Source organism: Nothobranchius furzeri, chromosome 11 (assembly GCF_043380555.1).
Source record: "Nothobranchius furzeri strain GRZ-AD chromosome 11, NfurGRZ-RIMD1, whole genome shotgun sequence".
NCBI lineage: Eukaryota > Metazoa > Chordata > Actinopteri > Cyprinodontiformes > Nothobranchiidae > Nothobranchius > Nothobranchius furzeri.
This window is the reverse complement of record NC_091751.1, coordinates 24,714,761-24,738,960: the sequence shown is the minus strand read 5'-3', so window position 1 is coordinate 24,738,960 and position 24,200 is coordinate 24,714,761. Positions and strand designations below refer to the sequence as shown.

Genomic DNA, 24,200 nt, shown 5'->3' with positions numbered 1-24,200 from the left:
CCCATTCTGGCCAGCCATGCATTGGGTGGCGGACATTTTCCAGCTCCTGGAGGGCCAACCTTGGAAACTGCCGCTTCGCAGGGACCTGGTGTCCCAAGCGGGAGGCTCGATCTTCCACCCTCATCCAGAACGGCTGGCCCTGTGGGCCTGGCCCCTGAGGGGTGCGGACTAGTGTCAGCAGAGCTGCCCCAGGCAGTCATTCGAACCATTCAGAATGCTAGGGCCCCCTCCACTAGGTCCCTATATGACTGTAAATGGAGGGTGTTTGAAGCCTGGTGTCAGGGCAGGGAGGTCTCACCCTTCCAATGCCCGGTGAATGTCATTCTGTCTTTCCTGCAAGACTTGTTGGATGGGAAGAAGGCTTTCTCCACCATTAAAGTGTACCTAGCAGCCATTTCCGCCCGACACTTGGGTTTTGGGAAGAAATTGGCAGGTCAACACCCCCTGGTGTGTAGCTTCATGAAGGGCGCGCGCAGGCTTCTCCCTGTGTCTCGACCCCTGGTGCCCTCATGGGATCTGTCCTTGGTGCTGTCGGCCCTCTCCGGGCCTCCATTTGAGCCTATGGACGGCCTGGACCTTAAGATCCTGTCTCTTAAGGTGGTGCTACTCCTGGCTTTGGTATCTGCAAAGCGAGTTAGTGACTTACAGGCTCTCTCTGTGCACCCATCCTGCACCCAGTTTGCACCAGGTGACATGAAGGTGTCCTTGAAGCCCAACCCTGCCTTTGTGCCTAAGGTGGTGGGCTCCTTTTCTCCTATTATCCTCACAGCTTTCTACCCACCGCCCTTCTCCTCTCCTGAGGAGGAGCGGTGGCACAAGCTGTGTCCGATTCGCGCGCTCAAGGAGTATGTGAATCGGACAAATAACCTTCGCAGGGGGGACCAGCTTTTTGTGTCATGGGGTGGGCCTCGTAAGGGGAAACCCGTCACAAAGCAGAGGCTTTCCCACTGGATTGTGGAGGCTATTTCTATGGCTTACTCCTGTCAGGGCATTCAGGCACCTGTTGGGCTCAGGGCCCATTCTACTAGGGGCCTGTCTGCTTCTTGGGCCCTTTTTCGGGGGCTGTCAATCCAGGAGATTTGTGCTGCAGCAAGTTGGGCTTCTCCACTTGCATTTGCACGCTTCTATAAGCTTGATGTTTCGGTCCCTGCAATGACTCACACGATTCTGAGTGTGGGGTCTTTGGCGGGCCAAGACGTATCCCTGTAGGTTGGTGATCGCTGGATAAGCTGTCTGGCAATACGGGAGTCTCTATATCCCATAGTGAGACATCGAAACGAATGTTAAGAAAGAGAACTTTAGGTTACTGTCGTAACCCCGGTTCTCTGAGTAACATGAGTGAGATGTCTCACCAGACAACCCTTCTTGCTGGGCGAAGCGAGAAGAGGTGTTTATCTTGAATAGTGCGTGCGTTGGGACGCTTGCTACTTATAGTAGCATGGGGACGCGTACTTCACGGTCACTGGCCAATCAGGATTGGCGTATTGAGATAAGTGCTTCTGAGGAATCCGCGGAGGGGCGTATCCCATAGTGAGACATCTCACTCATGTTACTCAGAGAACCGGGGTTACGACAGTAACCTAAAGTTTCTATTGATACATGGAATTTACAGAATCATTTTAAATTTTAATAGGGAAAGACTGCAGGAGGGAGCGGTAAAATACAGGGGGTGCCCAGCAAAAGCAAGAAACTTTACGAGTCTGATGAAACCCGCTGGTTTTCCATCAGGCAGTCACGGGGCAGCTCCAACCACCCAGTGGCTGTGCTGGGTCAATGTTATCGAGCTGAGTCCGGTGTTGGTACAAGATCTGCTCAGGTGCAAGATCGGCTCGGGGTCCGTCGACAGCCGATGACGTCAAAGTAGTTGATTGGCTGAACATAAACCTTATGGAATTACATAATCACATTACGTTGTTATCACGTTACGCTGGTCCAGGCAACTCTTTCTGATGGAAAGATGGACAACTTTTACAAAGAAATCCATCATTACCTCTTTGAAAATACACTTTTAGCATAGAGCTGCATGTATATTAGGGCTGAACGATTAACTGCATGTGCAATTAAATTGCGATGTGACAAAAGGAGATTTTCTAATCGCAAAGGCTGCAATTTGGCAGCGAGTGGTTAGCACAATGCTAACATGCGTCGAAAAACCCATAGAAATGCTAATAATAATATCACCGATTACATTCTTACAAATTATGAATTAGAAACGTGCCAAATGATTACATTTGGAGTCTAATAGAAAGTAAAACTACCATCGATCAAATAAGTACAGACAGGTATTTTAGTAAAGCCAGAAAACTTTTAACTCCAGAGTTTTGGCTAGCAGCTAGGGAGCGTACCTGAACTACGCATGGACAAGACGTCAAAAACTAAACACAAAATACTTCAATAAACGGGACACACTTCTTTCCTGCAAATACAATTTCACAGGTGTTGCTAATACCTATAATCCTTCAAGGGATGTGCTCAAAGAGTAAATAAAATTGTGTTTTATTTTACAAATACCATAATAAACACAAACTTACGTCTTAAGAAACATTATTTTAATAACGAAACCGCTAAATTCTTTCCAACAGTAGAGATGTGTAGTGTATTTTGACCAAGTGGGTTTGCCGTACTTTGACGTCATCGGCAGTCGAAGGACCCCGAGCCGATCTTGTACCGACACCGGCTCGGCCGTGAACGAGCCGAGGCGACGTCGTGCTCTGCTTAAGAAGAGGTGTTATTTTCCCGCTTCAGAAGAAGCGTCCAACGTGTTTTTATGCTTTCTCCGAGACATGTCACGTCGCTAAGTTGCTAACACGTCAATAGTGCAGCGTAGCCTGCTGGAGGTTTTAAGGGTTCCGATGAAAACACCCGACCTCTCAGGCTGCTCACACATCGATCTTAAGTTGTCGCTGTTGCGCTCACATCGTAATACAGTATTAGATGCGGTTAAAGTCAGACATGAAAAAATAAATAAATTTTACATGAATAAGTGATGATTAGCCTGGTGGGGGGAGGAGAACCTGGCCTAATAACCACTGGAGGAAACCCTGTCAAGATCGTCAGCACTCGTTTATCTTAATGCTATTGAAACATGTAAACCAAAAAGCGTTATATCCACTGCTACCTTTCTAATTTTAAACTCAGTAACTTATGCTGTAACTTCACCTTGCCCTGCCTGCTCCTCCTTGCTGCCCGCTGGCTGTGATCACAAGCAACAACATAGTAGTTCCCGCTGCTTCTTCGGGAAACAGCGCTAAAACAAAACAAAACAAAAAAAAACTTGGGATCTTGTAGGCGTGGCGGTGGGATTTCAGCCGTGGCGGCCCGACATGGCTACGCCTATGTAAGGGAAACCCTGTGCAGCAAGTTGATGTAGGTATTTGGTAATGGTCTGTCGGTTGACTCTTGACTGTTCTCAACTTCTCACCATTCTTAACTTTTTTATCTGAGATTTTTCTTGGTCTGCCACTTGGAGCCTTAACTAGAACTGTACCTGAGGTCTTCCCTTTCCTCAATATGTTCCTTACTGTGGAAACAGAAAGCTGAAATCTCTGAGACAGCGTTCTGGATCCTTCCCCTATGATGGTGAACAGTCTTTGTTTTCAGCTCATGTGAGAGTTGTTCTGAGACCCCATGTTTCTGCTCTTCAGAGAATATTTAAAGAGCAGGGAAACTTACCCTTGGCCTCCTTAAATACTCATAAGTGGATTCACCTGTGTAGAGGTCAAAGGTCACTGAGCTTACCAATCCAATTTTGAGTTTCAGTAATTAGTTCTAAAATTTTAGATTTGGAATCAATAAATTGACAACAGTGCCCAAATGTATGCACCTGCCTTATTTATTATAAACAATTATTGCACTCTTTCTGTAAGTCGTATAAACTTCTTCTCAAATACCACTGTGTGTGCCTCCTATATGATATATTTAACAGACATTTTTATCACCAACGATTTATGCTGGAAAATCATGAAGATTAACGAGGCTGCCCAAACATTTTGCATCCCATTGTATTTCAGGGCTAGGTAATCCTGTGTGCTTTAGTTGTTTCATCTAATTCAATGGTTGAGTCACCTTTTCACCAGGTTATCAGGCCCTATAGAAGCCTGCTAATAACCCATTATTAAAATCAGGGAAACAACTAAAACATGCAGGATAGCATCACTCAAGAACCAGGACAGCCCATTTCTAGTGTAATCCAAAAAGACAAAGATTGGGTTGATAAGATGAGCAATAAGTCCTCAAATCTATATTGCCAATGCGCATTCAGTAACGATATTTATTGCAATATATTCTTCTGTTAATATGGGTCAAAATGATGTTTTTGAACATTCTCACAGGCTCGATTCTTCACAGTAGAACAATCACCTCTATAACGTACAAATTGCAATTTAAAGAGACAATGTGTAGTTTTTACCGTTCATCTTTGGAAATATCCACCAAGTGTTGCTGAAAATGAATGAAATAATGCCCAGTTGTTGAAAAATATTGGCGGCTTTATAATGTATAACCATAAAAATCAGGTCTAAAATACATGGGAGTGGGTCTAAGGGTGTTTCTCAATGTCAAGGCGCCTGGCCTTGCGAGGCGATGTATTGCGAGTCCAGGAGCCTTGCTTACGAGGGCACTGTCCTTCCTTGGTCAAAGAAAATGGTTAAATGGAACAGACTAGCATCACGTGACCACGGCTTCCATGGCGGTCACGTAACATCACGACACAGGAGATGACGTTATATTTTATACGTATACGTTTCAATATAAATATATAACGAACCTTTACTTTTTTAATTAAAAAGATAACTTATTTGCATCTAAAACAAAACATTTTAAATTAGTTGACTTACTTTTAAACTTGAAATTTGCCCCCGAAGTAGCTGCCATTTTCTGATCCGCCATCCTTTTGAAAATACTGCAGTGTATTCTGGGTAATTTTTGACCAAGGCTAGGCTACAAGACACCTCCCATGTATCCTTGCTCAGCTAGCTAAACTGCTAACAAACGGAGAACAGACGCTTCGGTAGAACATGATCATTGGAACACGCCTGATGACGTATCTCCTAGGCAACTGGGGTGGGGCCAAGACATCAAGGCGAGGTTCGTTGGCATTAAGAAGCACACCAAGTATCTGGATGACGCCATTTTAAATGCCATGTTTCCTTCTATGGGAGCCCATGAGGACAAAATGCATTTACTGATTTGTAACAAACGATTACAGAACTTTCACCATTCTTAAACATTGTTGTTTTACATATTTACCGCTTCACTTGTTGCCAGTGATGAAAGGGAGTCTGATGTGCTCGTTATTTTGTTGAAGTTTGCACTCCCCAGGGCTTTTTGACCCTAATGGGCATCCGTGGGCAAGGTCTTACTCCAACACTAAAATACTGCTTGCTTGCTACAATTTTGGTATCTACTTCCCCTATCACCAGGAAAAATACATGCTGTCACTTTAAAGGACATTAAACAACCGTATTAAACAAAAAAGTACAAAACCTTCTTTCTCCAAACAATGCAACACAAATATTCTCACAACATGAATAAAGAAGATATTTTCAATAAAATAAAATTTTAAAAGTGTTTGAACTGAAGTGAAAAATGTAAAAGCAGAAAAATTTCTTCCTGTTTTCCTGAAAACTGATTCCTTTTTCTTGTATTTCATTCACTCAGATGTTGCTTCAGTAGCAAATACCTGCAGGTTAAATGATGCTTTGCTGCATTTTTTATTGATAGCATTAATAAAAGGTTGAGATTGATCCCATTTGTCTCCGGTTGGTCTTGAGCAGCACAGAGTTACTCACTTAGACAGTAAAGAGAGTGGAGCTGGATTCAGAGACTAACTTTCTTAAAACATGGAGGAAATATTGTTCAGACTTTATCACAGGTGAGGTCCAAAAAAATTAGAAGCCTGTGCATTAATCCTGCGTTGAAAAGATTTGACGTAACTGTTACAAACTAGTATAATCTAATCCTGCATAGGACTGAATTAATAATATTCTGTCTGCTTGACTGACGGGAGTGTAGTCGTCAGCTTTCAGCGCATTTCAACACAAAATGTGTGTGTGTGTGTGTGTGTGTGTGTGCGTGTGTGCGTGCGTGCGTGCGTGCGTGTGTGAAGAAGAAGAAAATATCATTTCTATAGCGCCTCTCAAGATAAAAATCACGAGGCGCTTCAAAAAAATGTAAAAATATAAAAAAGCATTTAGAAAATGGTTAAAAATATATTTAAAATGAGCAAAAATAGACTGTTGTGATTAAAAAAAAGTTAAGAAAGAGAGAGAGTGAATAGGAAAGAGGGACATCAGTGGATCCTGAGGAAGGTGGAATAGGTGGGGAGAGCAGAATAAAGAGAGAGTGGTGATGAAGGTCATACAAAAGCCAGCTTGAACAGGTGAGTCTTCAGCTGCTTTTTAAAGGAAACCACTGAGTCCACTGATCTCAGGTTCAGGAGGAGAGAGGTCCAGAGTCTGGGGGCCACAGCAGCAAATGATCTGTCACTTTTGGTCTTTAGCCTGGTGCTGCACAACCAGTAGGCTTTGATCACTGGACCCCAGGGACCTGCTGGGGGTGTAGGGACTAAGAAGATCACCAATGTAAGATGGTGCTTGTCCATGTAAGGCCCTATAGACTAGAACCAGGATCTTGAAATGAACCCTGCAGTTGACTGGCAGCCAGTGAAGCTGGAGGAGAAGCGGGGTGATGACACACTGTGTGTATGTGTGTGTGTGCGTGCGTGTGTGCGTGCGTGTGTGTATCAACCTTATTTGAATATTAATGTTATTGCCCAGCACTATGCATATGTTGGAAAAGTATTTTAAAGTTAGATGTTCTACATTCATGATGGCACTAGCAAAAAGCTGGTCTGAGACCTTTACTCATGTTTGTTGCTTGAAGGTGGAACAGTCAAAGGTTCTGGTAAAGGAAGGAGGAGTGCAGCTTCTTCTGACCATCGTTGACACGCCCGGCTTTGGGGATGCTGTAGACAACAGCAGCTGGTGAGTTCATTTATCTGTTGCTGATTACATGTTGTTATAGACAAAACAAACATATAGAAGTTCCCTCTAACCATTTGGGTTTTATTTATCTTGCCATCATAAACATCTTCTGCTCATCAGGTCTCAAAAGGCCTGTATAATGCCACTCTACACCTTCCAGATCAACGGTAGGAAGATACAGATAGATACACATCTGCAGCATGGATGGACATTGTTTAAAATGTCCTGCCCGAGTTAACCCCGTGTCTGCTAGCTTGGCAGGCGTAGCTCCACTGTCGGTCGCTCTTGTCTGGGGTTGTAACTGTTTACTTTCTGCTGCTCCAGCACACGGCACTGGTTCAGGTGCTAAAACTGGTGATATTCCCCATTTTTGTTGGACCGTGCGCTCAATCTATTTAGAGATACATGCTACTTTTTTTGTCCAAATTTAAAAGTCTGAAAATAACGTCCACATGACTGAACTACTCAGGCCTTCATGTTGCCATTTGCTGTGTCTGTTTTTCTTCCAAACTCTTGTTTTTCCTGTTTTATTTCAGCGAGGCTACAGCTGCACCAGCAATAGCTATCGGCGTGTCTGGTCGCTTCATAGCAGTCTGCATGGCTCTACTCCAGCCACATGATGGGTCCAGCGCAGAGCTACTCTAGTAGAGATGCTCCATAAGACATTTAGCCATGAGATATTAACCCCTTAAAACATTTGTACTGATAATTTAGATGACCTATTTAATTTATCTACATGTTTTTAAATTTAAATTTCAGATCATAAAAGCACTTCAAACACTTTTTCATTTAGTTACCAGTCTTATAATATTTTACTTCAAATAAGGAACTTTATTACATTAATTGTTTATGGTTTTGTTAGTTATTTGGCTCTCGACCTGAGTCCGGGTCAATACCGAGTCCTGATCCTTTACTTCAGCAATGCTATGAAATTGGGAAAGAAAAAAGGAGATTGCATCCACGTTCTCCTTTAGGTTTCACTTGTTTAAGAAGTAGATGGATAACAAAAGCATGTTATTTTATAAATGTGGTTAAAATTAGCGGCTTTGCTCGTATTTTAAGTTGTTTATGTCCTCAATTTGCAGCTGGGTCTGCTGGATACTGGAGCGTTCTTGTATCAGCGTAGGCATGCGCCACGGCCAGCAGGCTAACTTTTCCCTGCTCAACACCTGTAGGCTCAGGTGCTGCAGGAGACTGCGACATCCTGACATTTAGCAGTCTGTTGGAACATTTCTTTTCTTTATAAGCATGTCCTTCTCTGAGCAGGCTCTGGGTTTTTGTCCGAGTTGCCGCAGTGAACTGGGAGAAGATCTGTGATGTTCTGATACATAAAACCTCAGCACCGTAGTTTTGGTTTTTACTGTAGCTAATATTAATTTGATGTCTGACCCTCAGCTGGCAGCCCGTCATCGACTACATAGACTCAAAGTTTGAAGATTACCTAAACGCAGAGTCACGGGTCAACAGACGGCAAATGCCTGACAACAGAGTGCAATGCTGCCTGTATTTCATCGCCCCATCAGGACACGGGTAGGTGCCGCTCAGTCCTCCAGCTGTTTCGCCATCTTCAATGCATTAGAAGTATATTTTAGATCAGCAAGTTTTTTTTATCAGACTCCACAAACACATTTTGTTTTTGACAGAACAGAACACGGGGCTCAGTGCATTCTGGGAAAATGAGGGGTATTTATTAGGAATGTTCCGATCGACAGGCCACCGTTCAAATCTGCCGATGTCTGTGGAAAATAAAACGTGTGCTTGTCAAAATCCGATCAATGCCTTTCAGAGCCGATCATACCAGATGTTGCTCATACTCTGTAGCCCGCGTAGACGTGCAGGGGAAGCTCATTAAAATGCATCAACTCCGAGTATTCAACAGGACTTTAATAGAACAAACTCTGTATATGCGTGGCCGTCATAAGGTTTAGCAGCTAACCTGAAAAATTATTCAAGTCGATGACACCAGGCTCCACTACAGCTAATAAATTATTTAAATAAATTTATTAATAATTAGAGGCCGACTGATGCACTCAACTTTTTCTATATCGGCCATCGGCCGAAATAATTTTTAAAAGCCGATTTAAAAAAAATCAGGTGCTTTTTTAATTGTTTACACCTAAGGGAATATTCCACCCCTAAGTAAGATGTTGTTCAATGTTAGAACCTTCCTTCTCCTTACATAGCTTTATGCTAAGCTAAAGCAAAACGTGCTGCTTCCAGATCAGGAGAATGACTTGTTAGCTTGTTAGCTTGTTAGCTACAAAATCCTTTTACCTCTTATCCAACTCTGGGAGATCTAGCAAACACATTTTACTTCTGAGTGGAATATCTCTTTAAGCCTGATGTTACTTTGCACTATTTTATGTGTAGTTTAGATAGTATTATTTACTACAATGTGCTAGTTTGCTTTACTTTGTGGTTTCCTCTTTTACTTGATGATTTTACCTCAACCAGCCACTAATTAGCACCATTTTTCTGGGTTTTAAACACTTAAAAAACTGTTTTATTTTCGTTTGTTCTGAAACAGTTTGCACATTGTTAATGTTTTGACTTTGTTTTATCTTTGAAGTTCAATAAATATTAAGAGATATATTGACTTATGTAGTTTATGTATTACACAGTGAGTGTTCAGTTGTCTTTCACAATCAATGTGCTGCTAAAACGTAAATATATCGGCAACAAAATTCTTTATAAATCAGTATCATCATCAGCCTTAAAAAAACCATATTGGTCGGCTTTTCTAATATATAATTTTTACATGTAATTACCAGCACCTGTCTGTAATTCCTATTTTCCATAGAAACATTATAATTGATCCTAGTCCAAATGGTATTCCTTCTAGTCCCATTTGTACTTTTTCAGGTTTCTGTTGTTTTTAAGTCGTCGCTCGTTTTATTGCTGCAAAGGGTCCTTGTGTTTCGTGAAAGGCAGTTATAAATAAAATGCATTATTATTATTAATCATGCCTGAAAATAAAGATATTAAACAGATAATTTTACATCAGAAATAAAACACAGCTTGAAGACGAGCACAGTTCAAATAGTATTATAATTCAGTTCACTTTGTCCCTGTTTTTTACGTTATCACAATATTATGAATAACAGTAATACATGCTTTGATATGAAAGTCAGAAGAATCTGTCAGCTTGAGTTCTTCTATTATCTCTAAAGTGTGGCGCTTGACAAGTTAGAAGATAGATGTTCAGGAACACCCAGCTCAGCTGGTGGCCTCCTGCAGGAACAACAGCCTGGAATAATACTGGTGTGATCCTCTCTGAGCTTCACCACCTGTAGACCTTGTCCATGTCAGACTGTGACTGCTGCCAAATATACACACAGCCGTCTCACTCACACTGGGACACATTCCAGGAGGTAATCTCACAGTCCAAAGCTAGCTGGACCAGCTGGACCACAGTGACCTGGTGTGGCAGCCGGGGAGCAGCCTTCAAGCTAAAAGGAAACATTCCATGTGTGTGTGTGCATGTGTGCGTGTGTGTGTGTGTGTGTGTGTGTGTGTGTGTGTGTGTGTGTGTGTGTGTGTGTGTGTGTGTGTGTGTGTGTGCGTGCGTGTGCATGCGTTTGTGTGTGTGTGTGTGTGTTGTTTTATCTCTTAGAGTAAAACTAAACGGACTGTTTTTGGTTGTGTTGTTCCAGGCTGAAGCCTCTAGACATCGAGTTTATGAAACGATTACATGAAAAGGTCAACGTCATTCCACTCATCGCCAAGGCCGACACCATGACTCCTGGGGAGTGCCAGCAGTTCAAAAGACAGGTGTGTGTGTGTGTGTGTGTGTGTGTGTGTGTGTGTGTGTGTGTGTGTGTGTGTGTGTGTGTGTGTGTGTGTGTGTGTGTGTGTGTGTGTGTGTGTGTGTGTGTGTGTGTGTGTGTGTGTGTGTGTGTGTGTGTGTGTGTGTGTGTGTGTGTGTGTGTGTGTGTGTGTGTGTGTGTGTGTGTTGTAGCTGGGCCGCTGGTTCTGCATCTGAAAAACTTTTACCAACAATCAGACTTCAGAATGGCTGCAATGTCTCTTTAAACTCCTTTATGATGTCACGTCCGTCTGTGTCCATGTGGCCTGATTGTGTTTACCAGAGCTGAACTCTTTATTGACAAACCAGAATCGATGTCCGACCCACATGGAGCTCTCCCCCACCCCCTGTTGTCTTTGTGTCACATGCAGATAATGAATGAAATCCATGAGCATAAAATCAAAATCTACGACTTCCCAGAGACGGACGATGAGGAGGAGATGAAGATGATCAGAAGAATCAAGGTCCCCCGAACACTCCGCTTTGACACGTTTTCATGTGATCAAACGGTTTTTCTGTTTAGTTTCCGTGACGTCCACAGCCCTTGTGTAAATCACAGCAGCCTGTGTCCCTCCATCCCCTCTGCAGGACCGTTTACCGCTTGCTGTCATTGGTAGCAACACCATCATCGAGGTGAATGGAAAGAGAGCTCGTGGGAGGCAGTACCCCTGGGGAGTGGCTGAAGGTGAGAGCCCTGAGGTCTTCTCAAACCAGGGCAGCCTCCTAAAGTGTGTGTCCCTAGCATGAGGTGTGGTGTATGGAGCCGGAATGATGAGGAGAGGATTCTCACATGCTCCCTTATGAAGAATAAAGTAAATCACAGCATAGTAAGAACAGGTTAAGTCTTACCTGGAGCTCAGCAGAGACGTACTAAATAATACAAAACCAGCTCTCTAGAGGAAACTCACTCATTCTGCAAACACTAAAACTACAACGTTCACTTAAAGGTGCAATTTGTAAGCACGACATCCTGTGGTCAGTTGTCGGTACTGCAGTCCATTTTTAATCAAAAGTAGGACACTCACTGCCGTTCCAAGAGTTTCGTGACTGTTTCCAGTTACGGATCAGCACCAGAAAATTCTAATTGACGAGCAAAGATGTGTCATATACATTCAGTTTATAAGTATATAAATACATTGTCATATTTGGTGCTAGCGCTCTTGCACGATTTATGGTAGGGAGCACTTACTACACGTATTATAGTAGTTTGTCTCCGGCACTAGAGGAAGTGTGGTTGTTTACCATCCTGCTATTAGCTTGCTGTTATAGTTCTGAATGACTCATTAAATGAAGTAAAACGCTACAATTAACCCATTATTTACTTCACACACACATTTCACTGTAATACTGAGTTGTTGGTAACTGAAAAAGGAGCTTGAGATATTTTTAGAGTCGCCTTTTTATATACATATATTTTTTTTATTATCATCACAGTCAAAGACAATACAATACAGAACGTCATTGACATTTTCAGTGAGTATACACATACGAAGATGAAAAACCAAAAGGAGTGTATATATTTGTACATAGTTGTATATATTCACGTTTTTCAAGTAATCAAATAAAAAAAGACAGAAAAAGAAAAAAAAAGAAATGGGAATGAAGTTTGGAATCTGGTCTGAATGAATACCACATCATCAGAAATACGAATCCCCAACTCGATCTCCCATGAGTTTTTGATCCTTGTGTTTGATTGACAAGTTAATGGAAGTATGATATTATATATTTTTGCTATCAAACCTTTTTGATGTGGAGTGTGTGCAAGTAAATCCTCCCAAAGTTGGTTTGGGGGCCGAAATGGGAAGCTGGGGAAGAGCTTGGAGACCAACTACGGATCTGAAAGTACTGAAACAAATGATTAATCGGAAGCTTATAATTATGAGATAAATTAGCAAAGCTTTCGAAGATCCCATATGCATAGAGATTTGTGAGCTGTTTTATATCTTTATTATGTCATGATATGAATGTTGAGTCCATAAGAGAGGGAGGGAACAAATGATTGTTACATAAAGGGCCTAAAGGAGAGGCGGCTTGGTATTTAAAGCGCTGCCTGAACTGAAACCAAATCCTAAGTGTGTTGTAGACAATCAGATTGTCTGTGTGACTTGAAAGTTTTATAGATAAGGAGGGATAAATTAAGGCAGATATCGAAGATCCGATGCAAGATGATAATCCCAATTTACACCAAGGTAAACTAGACGATTGCAGCCAGTAGCAAAGTTTATGAACACGAGCCGCCCAGTAGTATGACTGAAAATTGGGCAGCGCCAGTCCCCCACTAAGTTTACAATTTTGTAAGAGCGCTTTCCGAATTCTTGGTGGTTTTCCGTCCCAAATAAAAGCGCTAATAATCTTGTCTAGAGAGTCCAAGAACCACCTTGGAAGAAAAATAGGAATTGATTGGAACAGGAACAAAAATTTGGGTAGGATATTCATTTTAACTGCATTAATTCTGCCACACAATGAAAGAGGCAGATTCTTCCATCTTTGGATATCTGTGTTAATAGTGGAGATAAGAGGGGTAAAATTAGCTGATGCAAGATTAGTCATAGAGCGTGTCACAGTGATGCCAAGATATCTGAACTCATTCACACTGAATTTGAAAGGAAGGTCTGCCTGAGGAAAAACACAGGCAGCTGTGTTAACAGGAAAACACTCACTTTTCACTAAGTTTAATTTATAGCCCGAAAAAAGACCGAAATTCCTCAGAATATTCAGAACTGCAGGGACAGAGACTTTGGGATTAGAAATATAAAACATTAAATCATCCGCATACAACGATAGCTTGTGCTCGATCCCATAGCGGGTTATCCCATTAACGAGAGGAGAAGTTCTTAATTCAATAGCCAGTGGTTCAATCGCGATGGCAAACAACAAAGGTGATATTGGACAACCCTGTCGGGTACCCTAACCGAGTGTAAAGTAGTCTGAATAATAGTCATTAGTATGTACTCTTGCTATGGGGAGGTATATGAGAGACGAATCCAAGAAATACATTTTTCACCAAAGCCAAATCTCTTCAGAGTCGCGAAAAGGTACCCCCACTCCACCCTATCGAATGCTTTTTCAGCACCTAAGGAAATAACCATTTCAGGTGTCGAAGCCTCCTGTTTAGCATAGATGATATTAAAAAGGGTACGAGTATTGATCTTTTTAGAGCTGCCTCGTTGTTTCTAATTCACCGTTAGCTTTGTTTGCTCATAGTTGGCCTCTAGCCTGCTTCATATGAAATGAGAGTAAAACAAAAAGATGTTGTGGCTTCTTAGGGGTACAAGAAATAACTTCTGGGTCGCTCATGTTCGCTGGCTTTGGTTCTTTAAACAACTGGAGCTTTTTACCCGCTGGGGTCGAATTGCAAATGCCGGCACTGCTGTGTTAGCTCACTGCGGATTCGATAAACTCACAGGGTGAAAACATTAACTACATCCAGCTTTTGTGTTTTTTAGAGGAGGAAAACTGACAATGAAATCTGTTTCAGTAAAACCTTGTTTCACTGAATTCTTTCACGTTGCACCTTTAAACCATGACTTAAGAAAACCCCTGGAGTTGGTCAGGATATAAATTATTCTTCTGAGTGGCGCTAACACGTGGAGAAACTTAAAGTTTCAGAACTTTAGAAGTAAGAGAACAACAATCAACCAGTTTTACCATCCTACACCTTTCACTGGTCGCCTACTCGGAGGACTAGAGAGGTAATCGTAACAAGGTTAATAATTAGAAAACATCCAAATAAATGATGAAGCTCCAGACGAGTTTATCTGATGTCACAGAAAAGTGAGATCCAGTCACATTAAAACCATGAGCTGGATGGATCCAGCTGTTGTTCTCCTAAGGGGAACTGATCCAGCTGCTAAAGAACTGAGGACACTTGTAGGCGGGGTGCTATGGAACTGGTTTTCCACAAGGGTTGATCGTCCTCTGGGAGCACGTTTGGAAATACCAGAAATGTTCCTCTGGCTGCTTGTCAACATAAATATATACGAGAGGGAGGGAGGGAGGGGTCATCCATGAGAAGCTCTGAGAGTCTCTGAACCACAGAACAACCTCAGAGGACTGTGGTGAGCCAGGGTGGGGTGGGGGAGCTTAGGCTGCCACATGGTGGCTTCTGGAGGTACTGCAGCCTCCTACATCTGTTCTGAGAAGTGATGGTTTCTGTTTTCCTCCAACAGTGGAAAATGGAGAACACTGTGACTTCACAATTCTGCGGAACATGTTAATCAGGTGAGTAGGACCCACATTAGGCTGGGACTGACCTGGTGTAGGTTTATTTGCTGACTCGGACCACCAGCAGCATCTCTGACATGTAAACTAACTAAAAACAACCGGTCCTTTACACGTGAGAGGCTCATCTTTGAAACACGTTGTTCTACAGCAGTGGTTCCCAACCTTTTTCCCAAGGGACCCCGTTTTTTACGAGTAAATTCTTTGACGACTCCCTCCCATTCTCTCTTCCAGTACAAACATTATTAAGAAATGATAAAATTGTTCAAGCACATTTTAATATGCTTTGATTCAATAGATAACAGTAATAGTAGGCTCCAGTACAGAACAAAGTCATTAACAAAACCAAACAGAGCATAATGTGCTTGACAGTTTGTATTACTTTTCTGAACACATGGTTTCTTGTAAACACTGATAAATCAATCATTCCTTTCAATAAATATTTGACACATAAAAAATGCACTGAACAAAATGTACTTAAATGTGTATATTACTGTTTATACTAGATTATTTACTGTAAAGGCTGTGATTAATCAACCAGTCCTATCTTTAATGAACTTTTGACACTTGAAAATAAAACAGTGAGCTGAGCAAAATGTTCTTAAAAGTGTGTTACTTTTTCTGTACTAATTATTTCCTGTCTTAATATCAGTAAACTTTTCACTCATGAAAAAAAAACAGAGCAAAATGTAGGCTATAAACAAGTAATAAATGAAGTTTTAACCCCTTAAAGTGGAGAGGTCCTGGCGACCCTCTGAGAGGCTTTGGCGCCCCCTTGTGGGGGTCGGGACCCCCAGATTAGGAACCACTGTTCTACAGTAATGTTCCTAAAGGAACCGTTGTGTAAACGAGGTCTTGATTATTTTTAAACACTGTTTAACAAAACATTTAAACAGACCAATAAACCAGGACCCCCCTCACCACCAACCCACACCGGATAAAACAGATTCCAAAGAAACACTCAAACAACATACATACAGTCTAATAAACAACATAATAACACAAAAAATAATGTTATATTGTCCATGGACACACCATCAAAATACAAAATAAACTAAAACAGCAATCTCCTTTAGCCTCGGTGAGGACATCAAAGCTCACGTACCGCTCGTGTTTTTAGGACCCACATGCAGGACCTGAGAGACGTAACGAACAACGTTCATTATGAAAACTACCGCAGCAGGAAGCTGGCTGCTGTCACCTACAACGGTGTGGACAACACCAAGACCAAGGTCCAGCTGACCAAGTGAGTTTCATGTCCTTGTGTCTCTGACCCAGACTAAAACTCACGCTGCCACTGAAGTGGTCTAGATGTAGACCTTATCCAGCACTAACACCCCTCCACCCACCTGTGAGAGCCAGGTGTAACCATCTGACTCCTAATCACAGCTAACACCGCATGGTTTGTGTCAGCATGCTAAATGGTTGTTTGTTTGTTTGTTTGTTTGTATTTAGACCCGAGCCTGCTGACGACATGTAAGTGTTGCCTCATTCCATCTCCTTTTGGTTTCTGACTCAGCAGTTCCTGTTAGGTTTCACAGATCATCTGGTTCTCATCAGGTCATAAAAACAGTCAGAAAGAACCTGATAAACAGATGAAATGTCGTTCTTTGTTTAAAGCTGCAGTAGTGAGAAGTAGACCCTCTCATGCTAGAGGTTCAGTAGCAACAAGGAACTGATCCAACACTAGATCATCCTCATCAGCTCCTTCATAAGGTCTGCTGACTGTTCCGGAGCATACACGCGCGTGTTCACACAGGAAGCACTGACTTTACAGAGCTAGCCCATCAATCTGGAAACGGTCAAGGATCATGTGCGAACGTGATCATTTACCATAGAAGAACATTTCTGGAGGCCGCCAGTCTTCTCGGGAGTGAACACAGTTGGACAACGTGTGCACTAGCTGGGGACAGTCGACACGATCCGTTGGTGTATGAAGGGAACAGACTAGACAGTCACAGTCGTGGGTTTGTGAACGGACCCGTCTGCAAACAAACGTCGCTAACAGCTGACGTAAATGAGAAGGTGGGACGCAGGAAAAGCCATCAGAAGATGACATGAAGTTGTAGGAAATCCAAACTGATGGAGAACAGCGAGAGACGAGAGTCCCAACAACATGAATCAAAGAGATCTCAATGAACACTGAAAGGCTGTCCCCTTAGGTAGCAGGTTAAATGTCAAAGGTCATTTCAGGACAATTGGAAATGCCCTTCCTCTACAGTGGAGATGGTTGAATCACCTTTTCAGAAGTGTATGTGGGTTTGTAGGAGCCTGTTCATCACCTGCTGATCAAAACCAGGTGTGATGGAGGAGAGAAACACCTCAAATATGCTGAATAGTGGACCTCCAGGAGCAGGAGTCCCCATCCCTGGCAGCTGAGCTCAGGCTGGAGTTTACTCGGATCCAACCGCAGGAATTCTGGAACAACGAGACCAAAGTGGAGATGTTTACCCATAATGCACTATAGCAGAAAACAGCTGATCCCAGCAGTTGGCACGTGGTGGAAGGCTGATGTTTCAGGCTGGTTCTGACTGTGTTTCCACTAGGAGCCCCTATGAATCCCAAAGTCCTTCAGAGTCAGACATCACATCTTGGACCGGACCTGGTCATGAAACAGAACCAAGGTGCTGCAGTGGTCCAGTCCAGGTAAGTGTAGACCAGAACCTGACCCGAACACTGTAGAGCTGAATGTCTCCAGACCTCTGAAGCAACAACAGAACTTGGAGTGGACCAGAACTCTTCTAGAACCATGTGACTCACTCGTCAGGTCCTCTGAGATGTTCTGTTGGACCAGCAGTCAGGCTCCGTTTCCTCCTCACCATTCCTGGTTTTGATAAATAACACGTTACTGATAGTTGTTTACCTTGTTGATGAGAACCAGATGTTTTATTGTCCTTTTCACTCTGGCTGTTTCAGTAGATTACTGTTGAATAATGATTGGTTTAGTCCACATAGACACTCTACTGCAGGTATAACCCCGTCACGTGTCTCTAGGAGTCCTCTGGCTCAGATGGAGGAGGAGCGTCGGGATCACATGGCTAAAATGAAGAAGATGGAGCAAGAAATGGAGCAAGTCTTTGAAATGAAGGTCAAAGAGAAACTCCAGAAGCTCAGAGACTCTGAGGCCGAGGTACCTGAGCCAGCCGGGGTTCCTGTGATGCGTTCAAAGTTCACTCTAGCTTACTCTGGGTTGGTTCTCTGTGTCCTTCCAGCTCCAGAGGCGCAATGAACAGATGAAAACCAACCTGGAGAATCAGCACAAGGAACTGGAAGAGAAACGGCGTCAGTTTGAGGAGGAGAAGGTCACCTGGGAGGCCCAGCAGAAGATTCTGGAGCAGAAGTTAGAGACCATAAACAGGTAACAGTTTACCGTCCACATTCAGGCTGAGCAGCAATGGCTGTTTTCTATCAAATAAGACCTCGGTGAAAAAGCTCTTCGGTCCACATTCAGGCTGAATTAACAGAAAATCTGAAACTTCCCATTCCATGAACTACGTATCACCAAGCGCTAGCTCATGCTAACAATAACAGGTCCTCCATGGCTGTTCTTACTCTCAAAGTAAATCCTTAGCATCAGCAGGTCAGAGCTCCCGTTATCGGCCCTGAAAACCAAAGTCGTGCATCTTAACAAGTTCGTCTTTAAGTAAAACTTAAACTTCTGCTGGATCCAGGGACGGAGTTTCTCAAGTCACAATAAAGGGACGTGTGACTTAACTTGTGGAGCACGCCGATGACTTGGACTTACAAAGTTAGGACGTAAACTTGACTCAAACTCCTACATGTGCGAAGGTGTAGCACCACCGTTTGACGTCATCAACATTAGGATCCAAACTAGGGATGTCCCGATCCGATCACATGATCGGAAATCAGCCCCAATCACGTGGGTTCAGACTGATCGGGACTCGGGCTTTACTTCCCGATCCGGACTCGGATACTGGGTTCAAATTACAGGAGAGCAACTTGGTTCCCCTTAAAGGTTGTCAGGCTCCCCTGATGCCCTTAGCTTACACACCCAGAAGGAGCACAAAAAAGATCCAGTTTCTTCCTATATTACATTATTTATATGGACTCAGTGTAGCGGGGATCCTTTTGAGCAGAGCAGCAGGCAGACCGCTGATTATTCGTGAACTCCAGCTGCGTTCTGCACACGGCCACAGTAACATGTTCTAATTTTTTCTAAGTGGCGTCACCAAAAATATATAATTAACACACAGTCGTTCGTGTCCGTTCATTTTCTCTCTGGTAAGTTCTGTCTGTATTTGAGCATGACGTGTGGACGCGCTCGCGCTGCAGCGCTCGTCACTGGTGCAGACGGGCAGCGCGGCGCACACTCCGCTTTTTTTGCAGTCAATAGATCAATTTGATCTGCTGGTTAAAAAGTTACTTGGGAGGTGAAAAAGAAGGAAGCAGGCGGGAGTTTTTCTGGAGGACTGGGAGATGCAGGAAGACCAGAGACAGACAGACAGGAAGATCAGAGACAGACAGACAGGAAGATCAGAGACAGACAGGACAGGAAGATCAGAGACAGACAGACAGGAAGATCAGAGACAGACAGGACAGGAAGATCAGAGACAGACAGGACAGGAAGATCAGAGACAGACAGGACAGGAAGATCAGAGACAGACAGACAGGAAGATCAGAGACAGACAGGCAGGAAGATCAGAGACAGACAGACAGGAAGATCAGAGACAGACAGACAGGAAGATCAGAGACAGACAGACAGGAAGATCAGAGACAGACAGACAGGAAGATCAGAGACAGACAGGACAGGAAGATCAGAGACAGACAGGACAGGAAGATCAGAGACAGACAGACAGGAAGATCAGAGACAGACAGGCAGGAAGATCAGAGACAGACAGACAGGAAGATCAGAGACAGACAGACAGGAAGATCAGAGACAGACAGGACAGGAAGATCAGAGACAGACAGGACAGGAAGATCAGAGACAGACAGGACAGGAAGATCAGAGACAGACAGACAGGAAGATCAGAGACAGACAGGACAGGACGATCAGAGACAGACAGACAGGAAGATCAGAGACAGACAGGACAGGAAGATCAGAGACAGACAGGACAGGAAGATCAGAGACAGACAGGACAGGAAGATCAGAGACAGACAGACAGGAAGATCAGAGACAGACAGACAGGAAGATCAGAGACAGACAGACAGGAAGATCAGAGACAGACAGACAGGAAGATCAGAGACAGACAGACAGGAAGATCAGAGACAGACAGACAGGAAGATCAGAGACAGACAGACAGGAAGATCAGAGACAGACAGACAGGAAGATCAGAGACAGACAGGACAGGAAGATCAGAGACAGACAGGACAGGAAGATCAGAGACAGACAGGACAGGAAGATCAGAGACAGACAGACAGGAAGATCAGAGACAGACAGACAGGAAGATCAGAGACAGACAGACAGGAAGATCAGAGACAGACAGGACAGGAAGATCAGAGACAGACAGGACAGGAAGATCAGAGACAGACAGGACAGGAAGATCAGAGACAGACAGACAGGAAGATCAGAGACAGACAGGACAGGAAGATCAGAGACCGACAGGACAGGAAGATCAGAGACAGACAGGACAGGAAGATCAGAGACAGACAGGACAGGAAGATCAGAGACAGACAGGACAGGAAGATCAGAGACAGACAGGACAGGAAGATCAGAGACAGACAGGACAGGAAGATCAGAGACAGACAGGACAGGAAGATCAGAGACAGACAGGACAGGAAGATCAGAGACAAACAGGACAGGAAGATCAGAGACAGACAGACAGGAAGATCAGAGACAGACAGGACAGGAAGATCAGAGACAGACAGGAAGATCAGAGACAGACAGGACAGGAAGATCAGAGACAAACAGGACAGGAAGATCAGAGACAAACAGGACAGGAAGATCAGAGACAGACAGACAGGAAGATCAGAGACAGACAGGACAGGAAGATCAGAGACAGACAGGACAGGAAGATCAGAGACAGACAGACAGGAAGATCAGAGACAGACAGGACAGGAAGATCAGAGACAGACAGGACAGGAAGATCAGAGACAGACAGACAGGAAGATCAGAGACAGACAGACAGGACAGGAAGACAGGAAAATAAAAACCAAGAAAACAAAACAAAGTTCTTAAAAAAATAAAATGTAGGTAGATTCTAAGCATTTTGGGGTTGCCGAGGTAAAATGGACCCCTGCCGAGTATTTTAAGTTGAAGTGCTGTCTGTTTTTATTTTAGACTTTTTATATTTGCAATAAAGTCCAAAAGTGAAGAATTTATGTTATTTGTTACTCGATTGTTCAAGCTACCTCACAGAAGTGATCTGTTGTTAAAAATTAAAATAAAAAGGTAATTAAATAAAAAATAAGTAGCAATTTTCTTTTTCTTCTTTTTTTTATGTATCAAAAGTATCGGATCGGGTCTCGGTATCGGCAGATTCTCTAAATCAAATGACTCGGACTTGAGGGCAAAAAAACCTGATCGGGACATCCCTAATCCAAACGCACCAGGAAGTCTGCAGTTGGCTTTTACAGATTTTTCAGGGAAAAAACAGCATCAGATAATCCACCTGGTTCTGAAACTGTTTACAAATACTAACGTGTAAAACCCCGCTAGAACAATAAATGCATCATCACTTTCTCTGTAGAGTCAGAACACTATTAACATCCAGTCAGGCGAGGCAGAGGCGACGGGATCCGTGCTTCCTGCCCAACGCACAACACCGGTCCACGTAAACCCAGGAAATAATAAACAGCTATTTTTTCCTTTTCATGTTTTTCGTCCAATAGAAAAATAGAAAGTATGGAAAATAAAACAAAATTTGTATTTTATACTTTTGGTTTTCAGTCGAAAATTAAACTAATGATTTGAGGATTCCAGATGTGAAGCGTGCAGGAGAACAATGGGAGACACTGTTGCAAAATAATAAACATGCTTAAAATAAAGTTTATAACAAATAATCAGCATGTCACCATTACAGAGGCTTTGGGATCTTGTGGTTATTTAATTTTCCCAGTAGTATGACCACACATAGAGCCCTGCACGGGCCTAAAATCTGAGCCCGTGTCCGGCCCGGCCCGAGGGGGTGGAGCCCCAGCCCGACTTTTTTTTTTAACCTTTCATAATGTTTTAGCGTGATAGAATGCTCAGCGTTCTAATTATCTGTGAGAAGCGTTCTGCAGTTAAAAAAAAAAGAAAAGAAAAGAAAGAAAAACAGCATCAATGCAGCTTTTTTTCTAACAGAGCGTATTTTTCGAGCGGCAGATGAAATTTACGAACTCTATATTATTTGAATGTGTTTGTAAATGTAATCTGCTCTGAAAATGCGCTCTTGTGCAATTAGAAAAAAAAGCAGCATTCTAATTTTCTAACCGGAGAGCGCATTTTCAGAGCGGCAGATTAAATAAACGCCCCCAATGAATATCGCGTTTGTACATTTAATCTGCCGCTCTGAAAATGCGCTCTCCGGTTAGAAAAAAAACAGCAATGGATGCTGTATTTTTTTTTAACTGCAGAGCGAATTTATTCACAGAAAAATGGAATGCTGCCGTTTTCATGAGAATAAACGAATGGTTTCTGACATCAAAGTGGACATAAAATGGCATATTAGAACAGGGGCACATGTTTCAATCAGCAGTTTGAGAATTTGTTTATAGGCGCATTTGTAAACCACACAGACCTTAACTGAGCTAACGGTGCGTGAGAAGCAGGCAGGTGCTGCTGCGTTCAAGTGTTTCAGTTTTTTTTTATGAATTTGATTAAAAAATAAAGGCGCCCGGCCCGTGTCCGAGGTAATTACACAGTCGTTGGCCCGAAGCCCGGCCGTCGGGCCGGGCCGACCCGCGGGCCTAGGGCTTCAGTGCAGGGCTCTAACCACACATAACAAGCTAACATTAGCATTGGCTAATAGCATTAGGAACCGTAATGCAGCGGTTGGATGCTGGACTGGCACTTGGCCTGTAGCCCCTAGGGACTTGACTCTGACTCGCCTTTGTGTTACTGGGACTTGAATACTAAGCACTAGAGTCCCAGTAACACAGAAACAGTCCCACGGTGTGAACTAGGGTCAAACAGGAAGTGTTTAGGAGCACTGGTCTGTTATCCAGGTGATTGTCTGACTGAAGGTCTCTCCTCGTGTTTGTCCAGAGCTAACAAAGGCAAGAAGAAGATATTTTAATCCTGCTGAGGACCGTGCCAACCAATCAGATCACCAGCTGGGATGAGAAGGACCTGGGAGCAGCAGCACCTTGAGTTTAGACTAAACGATGTTTGGTCTTCTGTTCTGGCACTGTGTTTGACTCTGCTTACCAAGGCTACTTCCTGGCTCTTTCAGAATACAAGCTCAGGTTTTGTTGCTTCTTTTCCCTTTTGTTCTTTTATTTTGGGGAAATTCTGTGTTGATCTCAGTTTGTTTGATGCCAAAAACGAACCGAGACGTCAGCCCTTCACTTCCTGTTCAGCATCAGGACAAAAAGCTGAGGCTGAGCTCGAGCCGGTTCACTCAGCTCCTAATGGAACCAGGAAGAACAGTTTAATATCACCCTCCTACTTCCTGTTTGTCCTTTTTCTATCTGCCTCGGTGTCGAAGCATCGTTTCTCTTGTCCAGCTTCTGGAAACCAGACATGTTCCTGAGTGAGTCCTGCTGAGTGTTTTGGGTCAGAACCCGTCCTGAGGTGTTTGTGTGACTTTTGCTTTGAGCTTCTTTTGCAAATTGGGGGTAAAATGTTTTCCTGCAGACGTCCATGTGTCAGAGGCTGAGCTGCATTTTGTAACTTCGTGTTTTTATTGTAATAAAACTGAGATGGTAAAACCGAATGGTGTTTTTGTACGATCAGACCTGGTTCTGATGCCCAGCTGGGACCAAACGTTTAGAGAAAGGCTCAAACAACGATCCTCACAAAGTTTTAGGTAGACTATTGATCCCACAGTGGGGAAATTCACTTGCTACAGCAGCACAAACACACAGAAAAATAATAAGATTACAGCTATTGTTGTTCCCTTCGTCCACTAAAAACAACGAATAAAAGAAAACGGGTGTTTCCAGAACTATGCAGCATAAGCGACAGACATACTGATGCACATGTTTATAATCACTGTCAGATGATGATGATAGTGTTGTTGTTGATGTGAAGGACGATTAAGATGATGTTGACCAGTTATGAGTATTGTGGTGGAAACATGATGTTGCTT

At 43.1% G+C, this 24,200-nt stretch overlaps 1 protein-coding gene across 3 annotated transcripts in view; it reads left to right on the top strand.

Moving 5' to 3' along the window:
• Window positions 1-23,820, top strand: part of septin7 (septin-7) — a 41,584-nt gene extending 17,764 nt beyond the window's left edge. Inside the window, exons 3-13 of one of the 3 annotated variants that reach the window (XM_070556236.1) lie at window positions 6,883-6,983; window positions 8,379-8,513; window positions 10,637-10,754; window positions 11,160-11,252; window positions 11,377-11,473; window positions 14,958-15,009; window positions 16,130-16,255; window positions 16,465-16,485; window positions 18,004-18,139; window positions 18,222-18,367; window positions 23,156-23,820. In XM_070556236.1, the coding sequence (XP_070412337.1) occupies window positions 6,883-6,983; window positions 8,379-8,513; window positions 10,637-10,754; window positions 11,160-11,252; window positions 11,377-11,473; window positions 14,958-15,009; window positions 16,130-16,255; window positions 16,465-16,485; window positions 18,004-18,139; window positions 18,222-18,367; window positions 23,156-23,186 (1,056 nt within the window). In that variant the 3' untranslated portion in view covers window positions 23,187-23,820. The remainder of the gene's footprint in view (window positions 1-6,882; window positions 6,984-8,378; window positions 8,514-10,636; window positions 10,755-11,159; window positions 11,253-11,376; window positions 11,474-14,957; window positions 15,010-16,129; window positions 16,256-16,464; window positions 16,486-18,003; window positions 18,140-18,221; window positions 18,368-23,155) is intronic. The other 2 variants (XM_054745677.1, XM_070556237.1) reach the window with 2 other exon arrangements.
• The last annotated feature ends 380 nt before the right edge of the window (window positions 23,821-24,200 follow it).